This window comes from Lolium rigidum, chromosome 7 (genome assembly GCF_022539505.1).
Source record: "Lolium rigidum isolate FL_2022 chromosome 7, APGP_CSIRO_Lrig_0.1, whole genome shotgun sequence".
Classification (NCBI taxonomy): domain Eukaryota; kingdom Viridiplantae; phylum Streptophyta; class Magnoliopsida; order Poales; family Poaceae; genus Lolium; species Lolium rigidum.
This window is the reverse complement of record NC_061514.1, coordinates 328,192,435-328,215,773: the sequence shown is the minus strand read 5'-3', so window position 1 is coordinate 328,215,773 and position 23,339 is coordinate 328,192,435. Positions and strand designations below refer to the sequence as shown.

The window sequence follows — 23,339 nt, the reverse complement described above, 5'->3', positions numbered from 1 at the left end:
AGGGAAATTTTGTTCGGGGCATAGCAAAATCAACCAATAAAAACATTCTAAAATTCTAAACACTGTGTGAGAATAAGAACCTCTTCCTTTTTGGCCGATGACATCGGAGTTGTGGCCGCCGCTAGCTAGGGTTCGCTTGAGCACATTCAAACACATACGTACCACAGACAGATCAATTTACAGTTTAAAGCAAACAACACATGTCACCGAATTGAGACAGCTGAATTCAGCCGTGCGATGTGCACGTCCAGCAAGCAGGGTAATTTCCATTCCATAGCCAGGAAGTTGGAAGCAAGCACCATCAGAGTTCAGAGACCTACAGTGAGTGACGCAGAGCAAGGTTGTCTTATTCAGCCGCCCTACGTTAGCCCTACGTTTCTGCCTTAAACGACCCCCCACGTCCTTTTGGCCCGGCCAAGTGTTCAGTATACTAGTTTCTGTGAAATAGTCAACACAGAATTTTGTCAAACCCCGACGCTGGCTCGATCAGCTCTATATTAACCCAACTGCTCAGTTAGCTTCGTCATCAACGCTCAGCTCGATAAGCTTGGATCATCAGCATCTCCACCCACACACATACACATGGATTATCAGCATCACAACCACGGCGGCGCCATGTGTACGTACTACACCGCATGCACGAGCAGCGCTGCTAACCCTTCATGCTCCTCCACGGACTCGTTTCCGTCCGACTTGACCGGCGGCGACATGTACTGCACCGGATTCAATGGCGCCGCCGATCCCTTCTGCTCCTCCTCGGACTCATTCCCATCCGACTTGAGCAGCGGCGAGATTCTCTACCCCGGCTACATGGGCGCCGGCAACAATCCATCCTGCTCCACCTCCTCCTCCTCGGACTCGTTCCCATCCGACTTGAGCAGCGGCAGCGGCGAGATGGTCTACGCGGGGGCGGGGCGGGAACCGCGCCGCAAACCGGCGTCGTCGTCCCTCATCGGCGTGCGCGCGCGGCCGTGGGGCAGGTTCGCGGCGGAGATCCGCGACTCGACGCGTGGCGGCGCGCGCGTGTGGCTGGGCACGTTCGGCACCGCCGAGGCCGCCGCGATGGCCTACGACCAGGCCGCGCTGTCCTCGCGCGGGGCCGCCACGGCACTCAACTTCCCCGCGGAGCGCGTCCAGGAGTCGCTCCGCGCGCTCGCGCTCCGCGGCGCGACGCCCACGGTCGGCTCGCCCGTCCTGGCGCTCAAACGGCGGCACTGCAAGAGGAGGCGGCGCAGCAAGGCCGAGATGATGACAGCGGCGGCGACAGGCGGAGGGAGGAGAAGGAGCAAGATTTGCAGCAATGGCACGACCGGGCAGACGCGGTTCGTCGTGGAGCTGGAGGACCTGGGCGCTGACTACCTGGAGGAGCTTCTCAGGATCACCGACGACGACCCGCTCCGGCTAGAAGCACCTGCAGCTGAGTTTGTGCAGTATGGTGGATTACAGTATGGTGAATTGTACATGTAACATATGCAAAGTGTTGAGTTTGAGGCAGCCTGAGCTTGAGTTTGAGTTGAGTTAATGCGAAACATCTTGATTGGTAGGCGAACATTACACTGCCTGTCAAAGTCGCCAGTTTTCACCAATTTTTCGAAAAAGAAAGAAAAAGGTGAAATGGGTTCGATCTCTGTCGAATGAATCGCATCATTCGCATGCCTGCTGCTACTGTAGAATTAGAGTCAGACCATTGACTGTGAAGGATCTCATGGCAAAAGGAGATTGCCCGAGTTGATCAAGGATTGCAAAAACATATTATTTGCACTTCTAGCGGAGGTTAAGTTATGATAATTATGTTAATGTTGGAAAAGGCACTAGGCGTAAACGAGGCAGTTGGCATTCACCTAATGCTTAGGTAGTGCTTAAGCGCCTAGGCGGGCATACATTTTCACCATCAGGTGTATATAGGCTATTATACGTGAAACACATTAATTTAGAACATGTGAATGAGAAAATTACCAACAACCACCATGTAAGATTACCTATCTGACCCATGAGCGAAATATGACATGATTTCTTATTGGAGATAGCAATTTATTGGTTGCACTGCCTAGGCTTTCGTTTATGCTCTAGCTAGACGATACATTTGTCTATTGCCTAGTGCCTAATTATGTTTAAGCGTTGCCTAGGAATCGCCTTTTCCAACTTCCAACAGTGAATTATGTAGAGTCCATTTGCTTACAGCTTTAGTAAAGACGAACGTGCTGCGGGTTTATTAGTGGATGCAATCGGCAGGTTTTACTGCTTTTGCGGTACATACTATTTTCATAATGCATGATATTACGTGGTATTATTATAAATTTATTGTATTTACTAATTTGTATAACTTTAATGAAAAATATGTACAAGTTCTATTTAACATTAATTAATGTTTCTAGTTCCAAATGCTATGATACATGATACCACTATAATCTCTCTCATTATTAATTGTTGTGACAAATTAGCTTTTTACACATCCTTTTCTCCTTACCAAACACCAATACTAACAATTGTTTTTTTTAATCAAAAGGGATCTCATCCCCAGTTTCATTGCATAACAAAGAAACCAACATTTGTCTATTACAGCAAAAAAATGTCTTGCAAGCAGAAAATGAAGTCTAGAGATCTTCTCGCATATAGGTTACATGAAAACTATATGAAAATAAAATATAATCGTAAAAAATCACGGCTAGGAGAAGATCAGGAGGTCTGCCTGCGCCAATGTTGAGGAAATCGCCTATCGGTGTCAACTCGGTCGGCTGACGATTATCGATTAATAGGCAACTCAGCCGATTAATTGGATGACAAATGAGTTAATCAGCGATAAATGGGTTTATCAGCTAATCGGTAAACATCGACTAGCGATTAATTGGCTTATTAATCATTGAATCGGGCGATTTTTTTGAACAGTGGCAGCAACACAGCTTGCTTAAGCTTTTTCAATGACTTGCTTCTAGGATTTGGTGACCATATTGTTGGTTGTTTTCTTGACCAACTTTGGTCGGTAAGCATCTAAAAAAACTTTTGTTTGTAAGTGAAAAAGATGTTGCATGTCATGTTTCTGTTTTTTTCGTTCAATTTAGTTTTGTTGTTCCTCCTTTTTTTGCTTTTCCTTCTGTCTTGCTCCCTTATCATTTTTTTATTTTTTACTATTTTTTCTATAGACCTTAACTTTATTTGGAAATACATGACCATAATGACATACATTAACTTTTTTTTCTAAAATTCGTGAACTTTTCTGTAGGCATGATTTAGTTTAAAACGCACAAATATTATTTACTAAAGTAAGCTAACGTTTATTTAATATATGATTTTGTTGGAATATAATAAAAAAGTTTTGAACTTCGTGAACATTCAAAAGGACACATGAAGAACTTGTTCCTTTGTTGCATCTTTGGTTTACCTTCTTACAAGATTCATGAACATTTTCGGCGAAGCATGAAATGTTATCACACATGGAAATCTCTATTATAATGCAATTTTAAAACAAAGAAATGCAATAAAAACAAAATCAAATACAAGTTGGGAAATGGAAAATATATAAGAGAAGGTAAAAGAAGACTTCAAAGCCCAACGAATGATACCAGCCCACAAAGAAAAAAGCCACAGCCCAACAAGTAAATTAGGCCCATGCCAGTCCCTGATGATGACAGTCGTCGTCGAGTCCAAGATCAGGACGAAGAAGAACCCTAGCATCCCCTCCACCATCTCTCTCACTCTCGCCGTCGCTTCCTGCTCCTCCGGCCGCCGTCCCCGGCCCATCCCCCAAGGATTTCGATCGGGAGCAGAAGCCAACCACCGTTCACCTGAACCTAGCAGGAGGATTCCTCCAAGTCGAGAGGGGATCAGTGCAGACGGACGAGGAGGAGGAGCTAGGCCTCAAGAAGGGCGAAGAGAGAGAGAGAGGATGGTTTCGCTGTCGACGTGGTTCCGCTACGCCGCCCACAAGTTCGAGTACTCCATCTCCCTCTCATGGAAGGTACGCCCCCTTCCCTTCCCCCAATTCCTTCCTTCCTCCTACCTACCCCCCTCGATCCCCGCATGTTATTCGACCCAATCCAAGAACGAAATCGTATGCAAGAGGAACCTCGCCCGAATCAATTGAGTCACATCTATTTTTGTCTAGGATCCTGCTCACTGTGCACGTAATTTATGAATAAGATGTGGAGCGATTGTTTCTTCTCTTGGTCTCATACTTTGATTTCCTCCTGTTCCAAATGCAGAAGTACAACGTCGGCCAGATCAACAGCACCGAGCTGAGCGACGCTATCTTGAAGAGCTTCTTCAAGGGGAAGCTCACCTTCCCGCACTGGACCAAAGGGGGTGAGGCCATGGCACCCGTTGTTAACCCCACCGGAGGAACTGTGCTCGTCAGGAAGCTCGCCACTTTATCCCCCAAGTAATCTTCTTTGTTTCCTGCTTAAAAATTTACATTTTTTGTTGAATAAACTGGTGTACACTGGTTAATCGAACCTCAGGAAATGGTTCAGGTGAACAATGGATCAGAAACTAGGTATTATCAGTGGTTAAATGCTTAACCTTTCGTTGGAAAAAAACTCCTTTTACCTATAAACCCTTACCGAATCCTGTAATCAGCACTGTATCTCGTCAGGAAGGTTGCCACAGCATCCCCAAAGTAATCTTTTCGCCAATCAGTACCATGCTATTGCGTATGCTTTTTCCTCATCTTTATATTTCTGTGCAATAAACTGCTGTAACCTAGTAGATCAGAATCTAGTTCCCGTTGTTTTGTGTTTACTCCGGCAACCTTTCTTTACGAATGAGCTCATTCTACTTTCTACCCCTTGTCGAGCCGTCACATGCGCATTTTACTGTCAACAATGTAAGCTTGTATTGTCTCGGACTGGACAATGTAGTGCCTGAACCCAAAATTTCCATACAAATATTTATATATAGGCTCATATTTCACTCATATAGTGAGGCTTCCTGGTGTGGTACTGTGCATTGAATTAAGGTTGTCTGTTTTATGGCGTAGAACCTCTAGCGCAAAAGTTAACTAAGGCGATTCCATATGATTTGCTGCTGTATCTACCCAAACAAATAGAGCACTATCCAGAGCAACAGTTTCGGCCGTGTCTGGTATTTTGGTGCTTTTTATAATGACGTTAGCATCTTAGATGATCTAAGTTAGATAAAAAAAACAGACACAACTTATAACATTAGCATAGATACCTGTATCTTGACAAACTACTGCAGACGTACACATGCAGTGAATGCTTTTTCCAGTATACTCTATACTACGCTTTAAAAATATAATTCTACCAGATTCAAATCCTTTTCTGATTTTTGGTGTTTGCAAGTATGTGACAATATTAGCATGTCTACAGAAATAGAAAAAAAAAAGAATTATGAAAATAATAAAATTTAACACAATGCACAGTATGGTGAAGCAAATGGGCATCCATGGAGTCAGGAGTAAGAAATGTTAAATAAATTTTTGCAGTTCCTCAAATCATGAAAGAGTGAGTCATTAATGATAATTGGCATGCTACTATTAAGAGACTATAAATGTAAAAATTAGGAATTTTTCTACAAACTATATGGCTTATATCTAGGAACGGAGGGAGTATTAAACTTAGGGCCGCTTTGAGTCGCAAGATTGAGAAACACATGAATAGGTAAAATGCAGAAATTTGACAGGAATGCAAGTGCAAGACAGAGGATTGCAAAGCACAGGAAAATTGCAGGAATAGTCATTTGGATAAAATACAGGAAAAGGGCGTCGATCCTGTGTGAGTGAGTGGAAAAAAGAGATTGGAGCAGATTTTTAATTTCCTTTGGAATTGAGGTGTAGGGATGTGCCATTCATTTGATTCATGTGGCCTCCATAAGAGGAGGCCTTCAATTTTTTAGCCGTTAAATTAGATTGGATGGCTGAGACGATTTGCATCAAACTCCAAGTTGTACATTTTATGTTGGTACAGATATTGCAGTTTTACAAAATGAAAAAATGCTCCTTGGGTACTAATTTGTTTTCTACCTAGAGAACTCTTGAGAAGAAGGTCCAGCAAAGATCTTTGAATTAAAAACCTGAACACAACTCTTGAATGTAATTCTGAAATATAGGATGAAAATTATGTGCGAGATTTACTTTCTTTACATATTTATAGAGGTGGTAAATTTTCCATAAATAAACCAGCATTCGTTCCTATCAAATTTGTGCCATGATGTGACGTGCTGCGCTGACCGGCACCTGCTCTCTCCTTTTAAGTCAACTGATGGATCTCACAGAAAGCCTTGTTGCGAATTGGTTGATTTTGCATAAATAAACCAGCGTTCATTCCTATCAAAATTGTTTCATGATGTGGCATGTGACATGTGCTCCGCTGACCGGCACCTTTCCTTCTAAGTCAACTGATGGATCTCACAGAAATCCTTGTTGTGCATCTTGTTTCAACAGAGAAGTCTTTGTTGGGGACATCGTCTTGTTGAAGGACCCGGAGAAATCTGATGATTTAATTGTTCGACGCCTGGCTGCTGTGGAAGGCTATGAGATTGTCTCTACTGACGAGAAGGACGAACCCTTTGTACTGGACAAGGATCAATGCTGGGTTGTGGCAGACAACCAAGCACTAAAGGCAAAGGTATGGGTGTTTTGGTACACTAATTAGCAATAGTGAACAATTATGTTAGCTTGGTTCGACCAGTTTTTTTTTGTATTTTAGTTGAGGAAACGTGATTTCAGAGGTCTCTTGACAAGTTGTTTGCCATTGTTTTGGTGGCAGGAAGCTAGGGACAGCCGCTTATTTGGGCCTGTCCCTATGACTGATATTGTTGGCAGGGTGATATACTCTTTAAGAACAGCCGTTGATCATGGCCCAGTGGACAACAGGTAGGAGGACCCTTGCTCCCTTTGTTTGGTTCAGCGCCGAATAATTCCTATACCTATACTTTGGACATGAGCTGAAAATGTGTGCTATTACTTTTTGTGTGACAGCCGCGTAGCCATGTTCCAGGATTCACCGGTTTTGGCGGTAGAGCTCGATGTGGAAGAGATGGCGAAGAACAATAAGATGTAGATAACGACATCATGTGGTGTACCATTTCCCACTTACGTGGATTCTGTTATTTGAAATCATTAGTTGTTTTGAGTAGAACCTGCTGTTCGCTTGCGATCTGGAAGAGATGGATCAATGTTATCCGCTGTTTGCTTGTGATCTGGAGGAGTCAATAATATTTCATCACAAGAAATAAGCATTATATGTTTTGTTGAATTCTGATCATTCATTCCCATGTCTGGGTTATTCTCGCTCCATTTACAGTCGCGTTGTCTGTTCAGTATGTGCTGATGTGCAATATTCAGATTTAGCATCGACATGAGAAGATGGCTGGCCTATCTGACAATGTTGGTATTACTATCACAATTTTACAGGAATCTTATGATTGTATTCTGTTATCATATCAGAGAATCTTATAGCAGAATGTTGATTGGGAAAATAGTGGCCAACATAGTAAAATGTGTGTGGGAAGTCCAGATTTACCTCTGAATTGTGGAATGAAGTAGGACAAATAAATCGGGGCAAAATCAAGATATTTTAAAAATAGCCATAGGAAATCTGATCTTGGTTACCTAAACCAATAAAAGCCACAGAACAAGTCACAGAAAGCTGGTCCTCGTTCAAAAAGAGGGCTACATGTATAAACCATCCTTATTCACATCAATTTAGATACGTGTTCAGACAACAAATTATATAACAAACATCCTACTTCAGAGCTACATACAGTAAGCCCTATCCGTAGATGTTGCTAATCACTTATATTTCAGAGTTAACCATTGTCAGTCAGAGCTGGGGCTAGACAAAGGAATCAAAGACATCCATGCGCTCGCAACTGTTTCAGTTCTTTCCAGCTTCCTCGACGCGCTTCTCGTCCGCGACATCGCTAGGAAGGTCAAGTCCAGCCGGTATCTTCCCTGGGAAATTGCATGTAGGGGTACCTGATCCAAGCATACTGCAGCGGTGCAACGCAGATCCACGTTATAAAGAAGGACACAAGCAGATCTCAAAAAAAAAAAAGACAAGCAAAACATCGACCGCAAAGTGATCATTGAAGAGAAACAAGAGCTGACCTTCTGTCGACCAACACCATCGACCGGAGCTCACAGTTGTTAAAGCTGTATATAACCGAGTAAAAGTTAGTCACATGCTCTTGTGATGAATGGAATCAACCATGCTTTGAACATTTTAGTGCCTAGTGCAGGATAAAAGTAGTCCGAACAGTGTCATAACTCTATCTAGTCATGTTATCCGCAACAAACGTTTGCAGTATATGATGAGTTGGTTGATTAGCTCACAATTACCAAGGAAAAAAGTACTTACTGCTTGCCCAGTTCCTCTGCTACGGTTGGATGACACTCTTTACCATACATGTTTAAGGTGTGATATAAGAAACCACTGTGGCTGACAATAGCTATCTCTTTCTCTTCTCTTGTCCATAACCTGCAAGCACATTCAAGAATAATTTAATTTAATCCGGCTACCAAAATAAAATTACTGGTCGACTCAATGAGTTATCTAATCTCGGGTTTATCTTTCTCAATACATGCTACACAAAAGTGCTCCAACATCTAGGACTAACTAGTGTGTCAAATAAGTCACCTGATGCTGACTCGCTGGTATATGAGAAACAAGTGAAGCATTGTTGCAAGGACAGAAGGTATATCTGATGCAGTGCACAATCCTTCACCAACGGTTCTAGTTTTCCTCTAAATCATGGAAGTGCTGAATTAAGATTATATGGTCAGCTTCTGCCTTCCAGTCCATAAATGGAAATGAAGGGGCAAATAACATAATTCGCTAGGAAGATGGACCCCTGTGACGGGCCAGTGGTGAATGAATTGCTTGTTTGGATGAACAAATTGTTTTGAGTGACACAGAAAGGAGAAGCAAAAATGACATACAAAGTGCAGATGAATATTATTAAGGTACTTGTGTTCCATGGCCATATAACTGGGTCATTAAGCTTGTACTTTCAAGTCATTAATGAGAAGGAAGTAATCATCTTAGAAAGGAAAATTACCAATCAATGAACTTCATGCCCCTAGCAGCAACAGACTCATTTGCCTCTCTGACATCTGGTTTCCAAAGAACATCTTCATCATTCTCTATCTGTGAAAGGCATGAGCACACATATATTATAACACCATTGCAACAGTATCCCATGAAACAGTTCTCATGTATTAGCAATACTAGGTACTTGCCAAGGAAAAATCAATGGCCGGAAAAAGAGTATGGTATTTTGTGATGCTGCTCCTCTTATCACAGGGATGAACACCCTGCATTTGGAAGAAAAAAATTTAAATATTTGTCAACAGAGCATTACTGATACGGGAGAAGCAGAGACAAAGTAAGCTGACTAAGTTATACTAACAACTGTGAGAATAGCCTATTGTAGTTAATATTTAATACAAACCAATGTAAATGAGAAAGTAAATGATGATAAATTATTATGTATTTTGTAACAAACAATTGCTCATGTGTTATTTGTGTTGTTCGTGAGGGAAATACCATGTGCTCCCTGCAGGCCTCAACTGCTAGAAACGGTGGGCAGTTCAAACTTGAAATCGCTTGACGTCCACTCTGTCCAGCACCTTCTACCATTAATGGTGATGCACCTATTCCATCAGTATAGTTCCCACCACCAAAGACCCCCACTGCAGTTTGCATAGTCCTGTCAGAATAGTTGTAATATACTGTGAGGCTCATTTAGTAATTACATACTGCTGCAATGCACTGTCATAATACATCATGCCTTAGCACATGAATTCCGATAATAACATATACTAGATAAGCAGAGTTGAGTAGCTATTGACATGAGGGGCATGACTCAGTCTAAATGAGAGCTGGGTCTGAATTTTATCTGTTCTAGATTCTATGCAAATGTGTCATGTAAGACATGCAGCAACAACTGCAGACAGCAAGCATATCAGCTAGGTACAAAGGAAACCAAACCTAAGCTCTGGTGGACCGTTGCAGGAAAAAGTCAAGATTCTGTGCAAGGATGTACATCACGTCTTATAATTTCACTCCAACCATGAAGCAATTGCTGCACGATTCTGACTCTTAACTGCAAAATCCTCTTACTGAAACTGTGGTATGAACTGCAAATAACTGAGTGTGTATAATAGTACTATAATTCCGTTGTACAACTGATAGACTCGTGGCACAAGAAATTACTGATGTTATAGAGGAAATGCTTTACAGAATAATGAAATTAACAGGCCTTTCTAATAACATCTTTAAAGAAATACAAATATTCAGTTCAAGAAAATATAGCTATGAAGAACAACCCAGTCTAGGTTTAAGCAGAGCTACAGAAAAAAATTACCGCTTTACCGTGTGATTTTTCTATTAAAAAGATTGGCAAGGAGGCAACAGTGTACAACTATTTACATTGAGCTACAATTTATACTAGTAGCTGAAAGCCTGAGATGATATATTCTTGAAAGAGCATCAATGCAATGCCAGCACTGGGAGAACACAATAACACTGAAAATATATAGACAAGAAGATCAGAAGGTCAAGGAAAACTACCTCAGTAGAGGGGAAGTAATAACCAACTCAATCTTTTTTGCTAGTCCACATTTTGCCACATGCTGTCGCAGGCAATCAACCTACAAGTGCATGTAAATCAACATCAATGGAACTTGAAAATGCCACATAAAGAAAAAAAAAGTGGTATTTTAAATCAACAGTACGTGGCAGCGCCAGAAAAGAATTCACCGCAGACAAACACTTCAAGATGAACATGAAAAATAACTGGCTCACAACCATAAGGCATCCTGAGACCTCACTGTTGCATGTATTCACTAAAGGCAACTCAACATCATCGAACAAAAGGTGGTGACATTGCACTTTGATGCAACTAGTGATAGAACTAACATCTTTTGTCAGAGGTTGATGCCAACACATGGAGCTTCTTTTGTTTAAGAACCATGTGAAGTACTAACAACATAAGATTTTGCATATGAAATGGCTGTTACGCAGGCAAAGATTCCGTTAGTAAGGAAATAGTATTCTCCAGCATGTATCAAAAATACTGAACAATGCCAGAACTGCCACAATTGCATCTGGCCGAAGATGTTACCACCAAGATAAAGGTTGAGTATTATAAATGAGGATTCGCTGAACGAATCGAGTATGCATACAGGGATCATGAACTTACGAAAAGGAAACACGTAGACTTACTTGGCTCCAGCCCAACGGGGTGAGCTGCGCATCAAGCAGCTCCTCCGACATGTACGCGTTATAATCCTTCTCGCCTGCCACATTGTGGATGCCCTGGGCATGCCTGACCTGCACAGATAAATGGTTACAATTAATCAGATTGACCACTATCTGCATCTTTTCCTGCAGGTTCGTTCACCAAAGGAATTGAGAAAGTTGTCGTGGTACCAGGTGTATGGTCTTGGAGCGGTGCAGGGGGTACAGGGCAGTGCCGGCGCCTGCCTCCATCTCTGCACAGGAATACAGGATAAATGAATTACTACATGATCAGTTACAGCATACATGGAGCTGTTAGACGGAGGACAGCACAGCAGTGTTGAGAAAATAGTCGGGGGAATCCCCACAGGACGTCCAGATTTAATTCGGCGACTTTGAGAGGACACATGCCAGCGTTTTTACATGGTTGGAGCAAGTGCACAATTTTATGGAGAGGCTCCTGTGCTAGGATCAGAAGATTAGACTGTCGTGTCGCATCGATCGTTCAAAGTATGTTGAAGGATCGCAGGTGGTTGGACGGACTACACCTTTCAGGTGGATTGAAACCACGAAAGAAAGCGATTGGCCATCGGGCCGCGCGAGATCTAGCGCTCCGCGGAGGCGGATGCGTAGGCGGGGGAATGGAGGGAGAGGGAGATTGGAGAAAAGACCACACCTTTCAGGTGGATTAATTGACGGGAAGGGAAGAGTGGAGTGCAGCGGCCGTACCTGATGTGGAGTAGGAGCAGCGAAGGGGAGTGCAGCGGCGGCGGCGGCGGGGAACGGCGGAGGAGGATGAAGCGGTGGGCGAGGCTGAGTGGGAGGAGGCACGGAGGTGGAGGTGGAGGTGGGTGGCCGGAGCAAAAGCAGCAGGGGGAGTAGGCATCTCGACTCGGGGCGGTGGTGCTTCCTTAATTTATTCGCGCTCGTTCGTCAGATGGACAAATCGGACCTCGTCTCGACGACCACACTTCCAGTTCCAACTTCGTCTTCCTCCTTTTGATCGCTTTCCCAGTCAGATTTTATCGCAGCGGAGTAGCCTCCACATCCTTCGATCGCAGGAAAGACGAAAACCTTCATCGCATCGCTCGCCATCACATTCTTCTTCCTTCTCGTTACTCCATTTGGATATCGCCATGTGCTCAATTGCCGAGTCTGTCTGCAACTGCCAACTGGTTGGCCGGTAAAACCAGCACTGACGCACGAGGATGGCATCCTGCCGAATATCCGTGGAACCACCTGACGTTGAATCCTTTCTATTTCCTCTATTTATTTATTTTGCATTACACACCCGAGAACACATCCACATGTCTCTTCTACCGCATACTCCACTGACCAATTCTCTGCCTCATCTCATTACAGTACGATTCGCCCGAAAACCGGCGTAAAACAATCACAAACACTTCTGCCGACCACGACAGTCTTCCTTCAGAAAGAGGACACATATGAATGATCTTTATTCCCATAAATTTGGGTACGTGTTCAGACAAAAATAACAATAACAAATTGTGTCGACTTTGTCCTTCCCCTGACCCCTATCTCGACCCCCCTCTCTCCCCTCCCATCAAATTTGCGCAACTCCGCCTTCAGAGCTACAGACAACAAGTCATATCCGCAGATGCTGCTTATCTTCACTTCAATTTCAGTCGTGCGGTTTCAAACTTGACCATTCTCGGCGTGCTTCTTGTCCGCGACATCGCTAGGCAGATCAAGTCCAGCCGGTATCTTCCCAGGGAAATTACATGTAGGGGTATCTGATCCAAGCATGCTGCAGCGTTGCAAAGTAAATCCACGTTACAGAGAAGCAAAGCATCAATGGAAATTTGATCACGGAGGCAAACCAAGAACTGACCTTCTGTCGACCAGCACCATTGACCGGAGCTCACAGTTGTTAAAGCTGTATATAAACAAGTCAGAGTTAGCCACATGCTCTCGCGATGATGGAATCAACCATGGTTTGAACATTTTTAGGGTCTAGCACAAGAACCATCATCGTGACAGTGCAAGATAAAGTTATCTGAACAGTACCGTAACTCTATCTGCTCATGTTATCCCAAGATGAAGTATACAGAACTTTCTCTTTTTATAAAGAAAGAAAAACTAGTCCAAATTTTTTTACACTTGTGTATATGGTTTTTTTAGAGGTAAGGCCACATGGCCCAGCTTTACACTTGTGTATATGGTTTCAAGTTCTAATGCCTACATTTTTGCAAATATCATGCTCACACAGCAAAAAAAAAGTTTGCAGAATATGATGGGTTGATTAGTTGACAATTACCAAAGAAAAAAACACTTACTGCTTGCCCAGTTCCTCTGCTACGGTTGGATGACACTCTTTACCATACTTGTTTAAGGTGTGAAATAAGAAACCACTATGGGTGACAATAGCTATCTCTTTCTCTTCTCTTGTCCATAACCTGCAAGCACATTCAAGGATATTTTAATTTAATCCAGCTGCCAAAATAAAGTTACCAAGTCATCTAATCTCAGGTTTGTCTTTCTCAATATATGCTACGCATGAATGCTCCATCATGTAGGATGTCTCGCTCAGTGATAACTCACTGGGTATATGAGAAACGAGCAAGCAGAGGAAGCATTGATCTGTGGGCACAGGGTATCATCCATGGTTTTTAAGGCGACGCCTTGGCACCTTAAGGAGGGAGGACGCTTTGGCACCTAGGCGGGCGCTTTGGACGCCTAGGCGCCTATAGCAGCCGTTTTTCCAAGGCGGAGGGGGAGCGCCTTGACGCCTAAGCGACATTTTTCAAACCATGGTATCATCCAATATATTGCACAATCCCTCACCACCAATTATAGTTTTTCCTAGAACATGCAATAGGGGTTGACGCAGATAAAGTAAGATATATGGTAAGCTTCTGCTTCCAATCCATACAGAAGAGGCAAATAACATAATTGGCTAGGAAGATCAACTCCAGTTAGGCCAGGGGAGGGGTCAATAAATTACATGGGTGAGCAAACTGTTTTGAACGACATAGAAAGGAGAACTAGAAGTGATATATGATGTAGGGATGAATATTATTGAGGTACTTACGTTTCATGTTCATATGGTCGCTCATTAGGCTTGTATTTTCAAGGCATTAATGAGAAGGAACTAAGCAATCTTAGGAAGGAAAATTACCAGTCAATGAACTTCATGCCCCTAGCAGCAACAGACTCATTTTCTTCTCTGACATCAGGTACCCAGAGAACATCTTCATCATTCTCTATCTGCAAAGAGAACATGCACATATATTAAAGCACCATTGTGGCACTGTCTAAGGTAACTGTTGACATGAACTAGCAACACTAGATACTTACCAAGGAAAAATCAATGGCAGGAAAGAGAGTACGGTATTTTGTTATGCTGCTCCTCTTGTCACAGGGATGAACACCCTGCATTTCAAATCAAATAAAAAAATGAAACATTATGAATATTTCTCAACAGAGCATTGCTGATATGGGAGAAGCAGAGGCATACAGCTTCTCAAATGAGGGTATTTCGCTGATATGGGAGAAGCAGAGAGATACAACATCTCAAATGGGACAGAGGGAGTCAAAAGTAAGCTGAATAAGTTATTGTACCAACTGTGAACATAGCCTACTCTAGTTAATATTTTATACAACCAACGTAAAATGAAAACACAAATAATGACAGCATTACATATTTTACAGCAAACAATTCTTGTGTTATTTGTGTTCATTGTGAGAGGGAAATACCAAGTGCTCCCTGCAGGCCTCAACTGCAAGAAACGGCGGACAGTTTGAACTTGAAATCGCTGGACGTCCACTGTGTCCAGCACCTTCTACCATTAATGGTGATGCATTTGCTCCATCAGCATAGTTTCCACCACCAAAGACTCCCACTGCAGTTTGCATAGTCCTGTGAGAATAGTTCAAGTAAAATAGTGTGAGGTTCATTTAGTAATTACATACTATACTGTAATGCACTGTCGTATTATATCATGCCTTAGCATAACTGATAACCATGTATATTGAGATTGAGTAGCTAGTTTGACATAAAAGGCATAACTAAGTGTCTAAATGAGAGCTAGAACTGAATTTGTTTGTACTAGGTTCTTTTCACATTGGTCATGTACGACATGTAGCAAATTGCAGACATCAAGGCTATCTGTTAGTACATAAGAAAAACAACCTAAACTCTGTTTGGACCATTGTAGGGAAAGTAAAGATTCTGTGCAAGAATGTACAACAGGTATCATAATTTTACTCCAACCATGAAGCCATTGCTGCAATGGACTAACTCCAAACAAGCTGCCAAGTTGAGCTTGCTCTTCTGACTGAGGCCATGTTTCAGTATACACAGCTAATAACTGAATGTGTATGATAAAACTGCAATTCCATGGTACAACTAATAGATTCATGACGCAAGCAATAACTGAGTATTATAGTGGAGATGCTTTACAGAATACTGACATAATTTACGGGCCTTTCTAATAACATGATTTTTCAAAGATAAGTAACATGTTCAGTTCAAGAAAGTATAGTTAGAAAGATCAACATAGTTTTGGTTTAAGCAGAGCTCAAAAAATTCTCAAACCTTAAAACGCTTAGAAGAAAATCCAGAACACTGAAAATATGTATAAGAAGATTAGAAGGTCATGGGAAACAATACCTCAGTAGAGGCGAAACAATAACCAACTCAACCTTTTTTGCTAGTCCACATTTTGTCACATGCTCTCGCAGGCAATCAACCTACAAATTCATGTAAATCAACATCAATGGACCTTGAAAATGCCACATGAAAAATTGAGTGACATTTCGAATCAAAATTTTGTGTCAGGGCCAGAAAGGAACTCACTGCAGACGAGCACAACCCAAAATAAAACTGGCCCACAACCAAAAAGGAATCATGCATCTCATTGTTACATGTAATCACTAAAAGCAACTCAATGTCATCCAAAAAAAAGGTGGTGGTGTTGCACTTTGATGCAACAAGGGATAGGACTAATATCTTTTGTCAGAGGTTCATACCAACAGTCAAACACAAGGGGCTTCTTTAAGAACCATGTGAACTGCTAACAACAACATAAGATTTTGCATATAAAATGGGTGCTAGGCTGCATTCTCGAAAAATGGCTGCTAGGCTGTGAAGATTCCATTAGTAAGGATTAAGTATTCTCTAGGATTTCAGCCATGAAAGCTTTGACAGAAAAACCATAGACAAACATTTAACCGAAGATGTCACCATCCAAATGAAGGTTGTACATCGTAAACGAGGATCTGTTAGTACATGAGGTGAATTAATCAAGTATCCAACACTTAACTACATAGCAAAATGAAATTTTATCACTGGAGCATCAGGACATGATGCCATATTTACATTTTCAATATAAACAATATTGATGTTTGATACTCCCTCCGTTCCAAATTAATTGATGCAAATTTTTCTAGATATGCATGTATCTAGATGCGTTTTAGTGTGTAGATACAAGCAAATCTAGACAAATCTGCGTCAAATAATTTGGAATGGACTAAATTATTTTAATGGCAACGACAAAGGAATGGAAAAGGGCTTTCCTAACGTGCTTAGAGAGCATTTGTGCGTGCATTTATAATGTTCGTGTTAACATCACAGATGCATTAACTGGCAATGCTAGCAGTGGTGATTAAAATGTGTCGGGTTTATTAACGAAAAAAGAAACAAGAAATCTTACTTGGCTCCAGCCCAAAGGGGTAAGCTGGGCATCAAGCAGCGCAGGTGACATGTATGCGCTATGATCCTTCTCGCCTTCCACATTGTGAACACCCTGAGCATGCCTGACCTGCACTCAGTTGGTTACAGTTGATGAGGCGGAACATTCTTGGTATCTTTGGTACAGGTTTGTCGCCAATAATTGAGGAAGTGTAGTACCAGGTATATGGTTTTGCAGCGGTGCACAGGATACAGAGCAGTGCTAGCGCTGGCCTCCATTTCTGCCCAAGAAGAAATAGAATATGTTATACTACTATTATTCATTGACCAACTAGACAAACAGCAACAGTGTAAAGAGACGGTTGCATTTGTTACGACATGTAGTTTCACAAATTCGCAACGTCCGGACCCGCACTTCACGCTTTAAAGAATGGCACTAATGCTGATTCGGCAAAATGAAATTTCCACAAGATAGGAATGTTCATGCATCGCCATGGGTTTGAAGCAACCAAAGAATTACATGGCAAGAAGCACATGTGCTGAATTGGTAGTATTCAGGTACGCCATCCGTTCTTATAAAAAGGAACTACTGATACAGAGGAGCATATGCACCAGGGAAAGGGTAGTTCTTATTTAAAAAAAAGAACTACCGGATGGGCGAAGCAATTCCCGTTGGATCCAGAAAAGCAGGCAGCAATTTTTCCCAAACCTGCCTGATGGGCGAAGCAATTTTCCTCTGGGATTAATCGGGCAACTAATATATACACACAAAAAAACACGAACCTGTTCGCACATCTCTTTGTTATTCATCCGTGCCGAAGGAGACTATTTCTTTGGTATAATGTAATTTAAATCTCGATTGCATTTGGGATAGTAGTATATATTAGAATGAATGTCAACATCGGTGCTTACAAGTATGGCGAGGAGATCTAGCGATGGCTGGTAGGATTCCATTATTAAAAAATAATAAAAATCGGTACTTTTGATTTTGAAGTGTATGGAAAGACGATCCGCCAAAGGGAAAGAGACGAGGATAAAGCACAAAGCGCTTAACCGGAAGAATATCCGTGTGTGTGTGTGGCGGAGATGCGCTGGCGCTAGATCTGGCACCGTGTGCCGACGGAAAGGCAGGGAAGGGGCGGCGCCGGCCACGCAGGGCAGGAAGGGAGGGGCATTGAGATGGGCAACCAGCCAGCCCTTGGAGTTAGCCAAATCCAAGAGGAAGAAGACGATCGGTGTTTGTTCCCCACGGAGCGAGGGAGGGAGAAGAGACCACAGCATTCGGTTCACCATTCGGCTCGATTGATTGATAAACGGGAGAAGAAGAAGAAGAGGATTGGCATGCGGCCAGCCGTACCTGAGTCGGAGTAGGAGGCGGAGCAGCGAAGTCGAGAGTGGCGTCTGCGGCGGCGGGGAACCCGTCCGACGGATGCAGCGGTGGCGGAGGGAGATGTAGGCGGGAGGCCGGTGGCGTGGTGGTGGTGGTGGTGGTGGTACAACGTACAAGTAGTAGCAGCAGGAGCACGCACGCGCGTCCACCCGTCTCGCTTTGGGTTAATTTATTGGTTACGAGGCTGGGATAGATGTGAGATGCAAATTGGATCTTGCTTGTCTTCCTCCTCCAAGATCGCTTTCTCCTCTTTGATTGCTTTCTGCCGACCACCTTTTAGCATCGCCGCTGTATTTGCTCGGCGACGGCAACCAGAGCCGGAAGACGAGCGCGCGTCGCCGTCGTTCGCCAGCAAGCTGGCCGCCACTTGGATATTTCCGTGTGTGTTGGGTCAATTACCGTTTGAAGAAAGTCTATTTTTCGTCCTTGAACTTTTCCAGAAGTTTATTTTTCGTCCTAATTTTTTTTTTAGGTACAAAACAACCCCTCAACTTTGCTTATAGTCCAAACAGATGGTTTTACTGATTTTAGTGCGTTACAAGAAAACCCATGGCACAAAGGGAAAAAACAGATCAGCGGAAAGCCGAATCAGGCGGAACTGATCGTGGGCGAACTGATCGTCGTGACCTGGGTGTGCAGCCTCGTTTCTCTCTTTCCCTTCCAGTTTCACGTAAGCAACACCGGAAGTATAAGCATGGGCGCCGCTTACCGGCCTGCCCGTGCCGGGCTGCCGGCCGCTGTTGTTGTGCAGGGCGCCGTCCTCTCTGAGTCTAAACTCCCTTGCATGTGCGCATAGTGACGTAAGTACATCTCTGTCGACCGCCCACAACCACAAGGAGTCTGGCACCTGGTAATTGCCGCCACCGGGCCCAACAGCGTTGAGCGCAGCTTCGACGAGCCTGGTCACTCAAGAGCTGACGCGTCGGACGAGCGGCCCCGACGTAGTGGACTAATTAAGGGGCGGCAGAGGTGCGGAACCACCCAACAGGCGAGGGCGACGGCAGATGAGCTACCGACCGTGGCATGTCGCCGATGACCGCACCGTCGAGAGTCGAATCACGACGATGACCTAGACGACGGGGAATCGAATGCCGACTCCCGGATTATTTTGACTAGTGCGGGCTCGGTCCGGGTTGGGTCAGATTAGGTACTGGTCTGGTTTTTTTTTTTGTTTGACCTGTGGTTTTTCTCATTAAAATCAGCAAAACCGTCTGTTGGACGATCAGCAAAGTTGAGGGTTTGTTTTGTACCTAAAAGAACATTTAGGACGAAAAGTGAACTTCACAAAAAGTTTAAGGTCTTCATTACGTTTTGCTACTCGTACCATGGGTTTGGGACTAAACTAAGAGCACCTTGGATTTAAGCTTGCGAGTGTTTAAGCTTTATGGACTAATCAACTAGTATTTCAAAAGATCAAGCTATACAATTCACATATACAGTTTAACATCTTCACGCGTGACAGGACGACAAGTCAACACGTGTAATCAGATGTCTATGGTTTTAGAGGGTAATAATACATAGACAAGAGGCGGATAATATTAATTTATAGAATGAATTATGAAAACCAAGACTCGTATTTGAGATCCTAGCTCTGATACCATGCTAAACTTCGTGCACTACCAAACTATTTTAAAAGACGATCCGATGAAAAGAGCTACGCAATCCACTTATGTTAAACTGAGAGCATCTTAGTTCAACATGGTTTTAAAAGATATCTAATTTTTAAAGCATGAAAGCCAAAACAAAAATTAATAGATGATATATATATCCCTACAACGTGCACTATGCTTTGCATCATACCCTGAAACATGCTTCTTGTGCAATTTTGGGGAACCAATTGGCTGCCCTATCACATATTTCGGCCACGAAGCCCAACCGTGTCGTGGAACTTTTCTCTTTCCCTCTCATGCGGCGTGGCCACTGATATCGACGCTCAATCAGCATGGCGCCGACCGCATACCCCACCCCCTACCCCACTACCCTTCGGCCCCGGCCTCACCCTCGCCTCCTTACCGCCAACATCGAGCTCAACGTCTGGCGCCCGACGAGTGTCAAATCCGCCTCTCTCCCTCATAAAATCAGATATCATGCCCAGTACCCTGTTTTACATCATCAGGAATTTGTTGGTGCTCTATTTACATCATCCGATATCCTGCCTTGAATTACTGCCCTAAAACCCAAAAACTTATGACCTAAAACCAGTTTTAGGTATATCCTCTGCTGGAGATCTCACCGTGTGCTCACCAAGGCTGAGAAGCCGAGTCAGAGGACGGGCGACTGGCATCCTCTCCTGCCTGCCGAATATCCATCCCAGCTCCGTATCCGGCCCAGAATTTCTAGGGGCTAGCTGAGGATGCCATGCTGCAGAATATCCACGTTGCCAAGTTGCTATGGCTGCGGAGAGTGGGAGTGGCAATCAACAAAGCTTGTTTGACCGAAATACCAATCACCCACCGGGCTTCCTTCTCAGCGGGTAGTAAACTAATCGCGATTTTAAACTTCATTATCTCGGCGGTAGCCTGCATCTATCCATCCAGGATTCCAGGTCCGGCAACCGGATTCATCATTCCTGTTTCATGCCTTTTCTAGAGGCAGTCTACACTCTACAGAACACGCAAAACACAATTTTCTGGGCTTAATCTGAATCAGTCGCTGATCAAGCATTATCCTCGGCGCCTTGCCGTCCATCCTACTCTTCACCGCTGTCTCCACAGCTAGCTGCCCCTTCTTTTAGAGGATCTGATAATGCTAAGAGCAATCTCTAGCATACCTCATGAAAGTGATCAAACCGTCAAAATAACAAACTGAGTTTGAAATCATCCGACCCTTAATTTTTTCTAAAAGGGCACCGAGAGTTCACACCCGAGACCCTTGTACTACCAATTTCGAAGGGAATTTTCTTAGTGCCGGCCTAGTGGTAGAACCGAAAACGAAGAAAGAAGGGTGCTAACAAAGCTTGTGCAAAATTTCTACTAGACCGCTGCCAAAAATCAGCATGGTAGAAGTTCATTAATACTCACACAAACATGAATAGCTAATTTGAGAAAATTGATGAACAAAAAAGACAAATCATTACATTCTGTAGAAATACCATCACCATATAATGAGGCCGCAATTGACGATTCGTCATAATACATAACAAACAACTTAAATATGAATGAGAAACGATATAGAAGCTGAACTCGATAATGTTTTTGCAAAATCCCTCTATCCTAGCAATTATCAGAATTTTTCAAGAATATTTTTTATTAGAACAATTTAGTTAAAATCAAAACGTGATCTTCTGGAATTGGTACCGCAGGGAGACAGTCGTGAGCAAATCACCAAAGCGTGGTCTTCATTTTCCCCGATGCCTTGCTCGCCCAAAGTTTCTTCCAAACTCTGGAATTATCTAATACGACTGGTGACGATCCTTGTCCAATCTTACTGTGGTCGACGGCCACCCGTTCAGACCTACGCTGAGAACACTGTGTACTGTCTAAAACGAGTCCACGGCCAGCAAGCAAAGTCCTCGCCTCCGTGACGACTGATAGGCACCTGATAGGCAACATCTTCCTCAAAAATGGTGCGTACGAGTTCCACATCCCATTCACTTGTTTCACTCCTCATCAACGTATCCACCACCGTCTGATCTGGCAGCAAAGAAACCAAGGGCCGTAGGGTATAAGGAGGCACACCTGGTATCTACTTGTCGGTCATAATCCTAGTTTTCTTTCCATCACTGATACCCCATCGGACTCCGTCCTTCAGAAATTGCATTTCGAACTGAATGCTTCTCCAAGTATACGAAGAGGATCGAGGCTTTGGAGCATCCTAGAAATTGCAGTCAGAGAAATATCGGCCCTTTAAGACCCTTGCATAGAGAGAGGAAGGATCCATCAGCAGGCGCCAGCATTGACGGCCCAAGATGGCTTGCTTAAACAGTTCCAAACCATGAAACCATAGTCCTCCCAAATTCTTTGGTGTTGAAAGCAACTCCCAAGATTTCCAATGGAGTTTTTTTCTTGCCGTTCTCTGTTCCCAACCACTGGTTTGTAATCGACCTTCACATGGAGTCACAGGTGGAGACCCGGGCCTTGCGGGCCATCTGGTGTTGTGAATGACCTTCTTATTTTTGGACAATATTTTTCATAGCTGGTCAGTCCAATGAGCTTTTCGGGTGCTACATCCAAGGTAGAATCGGGCCCAGCCCCGCGCCTGAACCGGTCTATGTTGGTGGTTGGGAAATTTTAGCTCCCGCGGAAGTCTTCCGCCATTAGACTCATTGAATTCCAGCCAAAATTTGGCCGGTTTTTTTATAGAGGCTCAACTTTGGCTAATTTGGGTGGTGCGGCACCGACGGATTTAGGCGGTGCAGCACTGGCACCGGCCAATTTCCTGCTCGATGCACGCCCCCTGGTCGCTAGGGATCCTTGCTCCGTCCCCCATCCCTGCCTCTAGCGCTCCTTGCTAGTTTGACCCAGGGCCAGCTCTGGCCCAAGGCAAAAGGGGCGATGGCCCCGGCCCGGTCAAAATAGTTTTCTTGCGCAAAGTTGCTTGACACAAATATTTGTCTTGTGTGGTAACCATATGTGTAATCTCGGTAAACGGATTGCTTAATAAAATATATGGTTACATAAAAAAATAGGGACCATATCAGGTACCTTGTATGTATAGGGCAGAATAGAAGGAAAAAAATCTACCAATCGCACAACTAGGCTAAGCAAGTTCCAACATTAGACTAGTCATAGTGGGGAGTAACTACCCACTATGAAGATAGTAACATAGGGTAGTAACATACAGATTGCCTGGTATTGCTACAGCGATCAAGTTTGTTAATCTGAGTTTTGCTAATTTTCTGGAGCTATCAAAAAATGCATTGAAATACTCATGATTGTTCGTATGTTTCTTCTCTTTCTTTATGCGTTTGTAGATTCTAGGATACTTCTTGGTTTCAAACGAGGGCAAGAAAATTTGTAAGATGTTTTTTTCTGCTGAAAAATCATTCATGCTTTTGTATTTACAATAATTTTATCAGTTCATGTATGAAATTAAATTTTTTTCTCCGTTGGGCCCATTGATAGAGCTCACCCCGGGCCTTTGAAATCCTAGCTGTCCG

General features: G+C 43.4%; 4 protein-coding genes across 4 annotated transcripts; 2 read left to right on the top strand and 2 right to left on the bottom strand.

Moving 5' to 3' along the window:
• Window positions 1–582: 582 nt before the first annotated feature.
• On the top strand, window positions 583–1,467 carry LOC124673393 (ethylene-responsive transcription factor 1B-like). Its single transcript, XM_047209478.1, has one exon. It carries the CDS (start codon window positions 583–585, stop codon window positions 1,465–1,467), a length of 885 nt encoding a protein of 294 aa, XP_047065434.1.
• Window positions 1,468–3,651: 2,184 nt separating this feature from the next.
• Window positions 3,652–7,211, top strand: LOC124677653. Its single transcript, XM_047213616.1, has 5 exons — window positions 3,652–3,955; window positions 4,200–4,375; window positions 6,398–6,581; window positions 6,723–6,829; window positions 6,935–7,211. Exons 1-5 carry the CDS (start codon window positions 3,884–3,886, stop codon window positions 7,014–7,016), a joined length of 621 nt encoding a protein of 206 aa, XP_047069572.1. The 5' UTR covers window positions 3,652–3,883; the 3' UTR covers window positions 7,017–7,211.
• Window positions 7,212–7,611: 400 nt separating this feature from the next.
• LOC124669245 (phosphoglycerate mutase-like protein 1) lies at window positions 7,612–11,987 on the bottom strand. The gene is made up of 10 exons (XM_047205900.1): window positions 11,928–11,987; window positions 11,391–11,452; window positions 11,184–11,291; window positions 10,530–10,609; window positions 9,504–9,666; window positions 9,197–9,271; window positions 9,016–9,104; window positions 8,316–8,435; window positions 8,066–8,110; window positions 7,612–7,947 (listed from the first exon to the last, which is right to left on the bottom strand). Exons 2-10 carry the CDS (start codon window positions 11,448–11,450, stop codon window positions 7,833–7,835), a joined length of 855 nt encoding a protein of 284 aa, XP_047061856.1. The 5' UTR covers window positions 11,451–11,452; window positions 11,928–11,987; the 3' UTR covers window positions 7,612–7,832.
• Window positions 11,988–12,629: 642 nt separating this feature from the next.
• LOC124669246 (phosphoglycerate mutase-like protein 1) lies at window positions 12,630–18,276 on the bottom strand. The gene is made up of 10 exons (XM_047205901.1): window positions 18,209–18,276; window positions 17,071–17,132; window positions 16,874–16,981; window positions 15,832–15,911; window positions 14,916–15,078; window positions 14,517–14,591; window positions 14,338–14,426; window positions 13,496–13,615; window positions 13,051–13,095; window positions 12,630–12,966 (listed from the first exon to the last, which is right to left on the bottom strand). The coding sequence occupies exons 2-10, from the start codon at window positions 17,128–17,130 to the stop codon at window positions 12,855–12,857; spliced, it is 852 nt and encodes a 283-aa protein (XP_047061857.1). The 5' UTR covers window positions 17,131–17,132; window positions 18,209–18,276; the 3' UTR covers window positions 12,630–12,854.
• Window positions 18,277–23,339: the final 5,063 nt, after the last annotated feature.

Coding starts and splice junctions, on each gene's coding strand:
- LOC124669246 (XM_047205901.1), bottom strand. CDS start 17,130: ATGGAGGCCAGCGCTAGCACTGCTCTGTATCCTGTGCACCGCTGCAAA. Junction 14,592..14,915: donor AGGCCTGCAGGGAGCACTTG/GTATTTCCCTCT, acceptor TTTGAAATGCAG/GGTGTTCATCCCTGTGACAA. Junction 14,427..14,516: donor CTGCCATTGATTTTTCCTTG/GTAAGTATCTAG, acceptor TTCTCTTTGCAG/ATAGAGAATGATGAAGATGT.
- LOC124669245 (XM_047205900.1), bottom strand. CDS start 11,450: ATGGAGGCAGGCGCCGGCACTGCCCTGTACCCCCTGCACCGCTCCAAG. Junction 9,667..10,529: donor ATTACTTCCCCTCTACTGAG/GTAGTTTTCCTT, acceptor CTATTCTGACAG/GACTATGCAAACTGCAGTGG. Junction 8,111..8,315: donor GCAGAGGAACTGGGCAAGCA/GTAAGTACTTTT, acceptor GGTTATATACAG/CTTTAACAACTGTGAGCTCC.
- LOC124673393 (XM_047209478.1), top strand. CDS start 583: ATGGATTATCAGCATCACAACCACGGCGGCGCCATGTGTACGTACTAC.
- LOC124677653 (XM_047213616.1), top strand. CDS start 3,884: ATGGTTTCGCTGTCGACGTGGTTCCGCTACGCCGCCCACAAGTTCGAG. Junction 3,956..4,199: donor CCATCTCCCTCTCATGGAAG/GTACGCCCCCTT, acceptor TTCCAAATGCAG/AAGTACAACGTCGGCCAGAT. Junction 6,582..6,722: donor ACCAAGCACTAAAGGCAAAG/GTATGGGTGTTT, acceptor TTTTGGTGGCAG/GAAGCTAGGGACAGCCGCTT.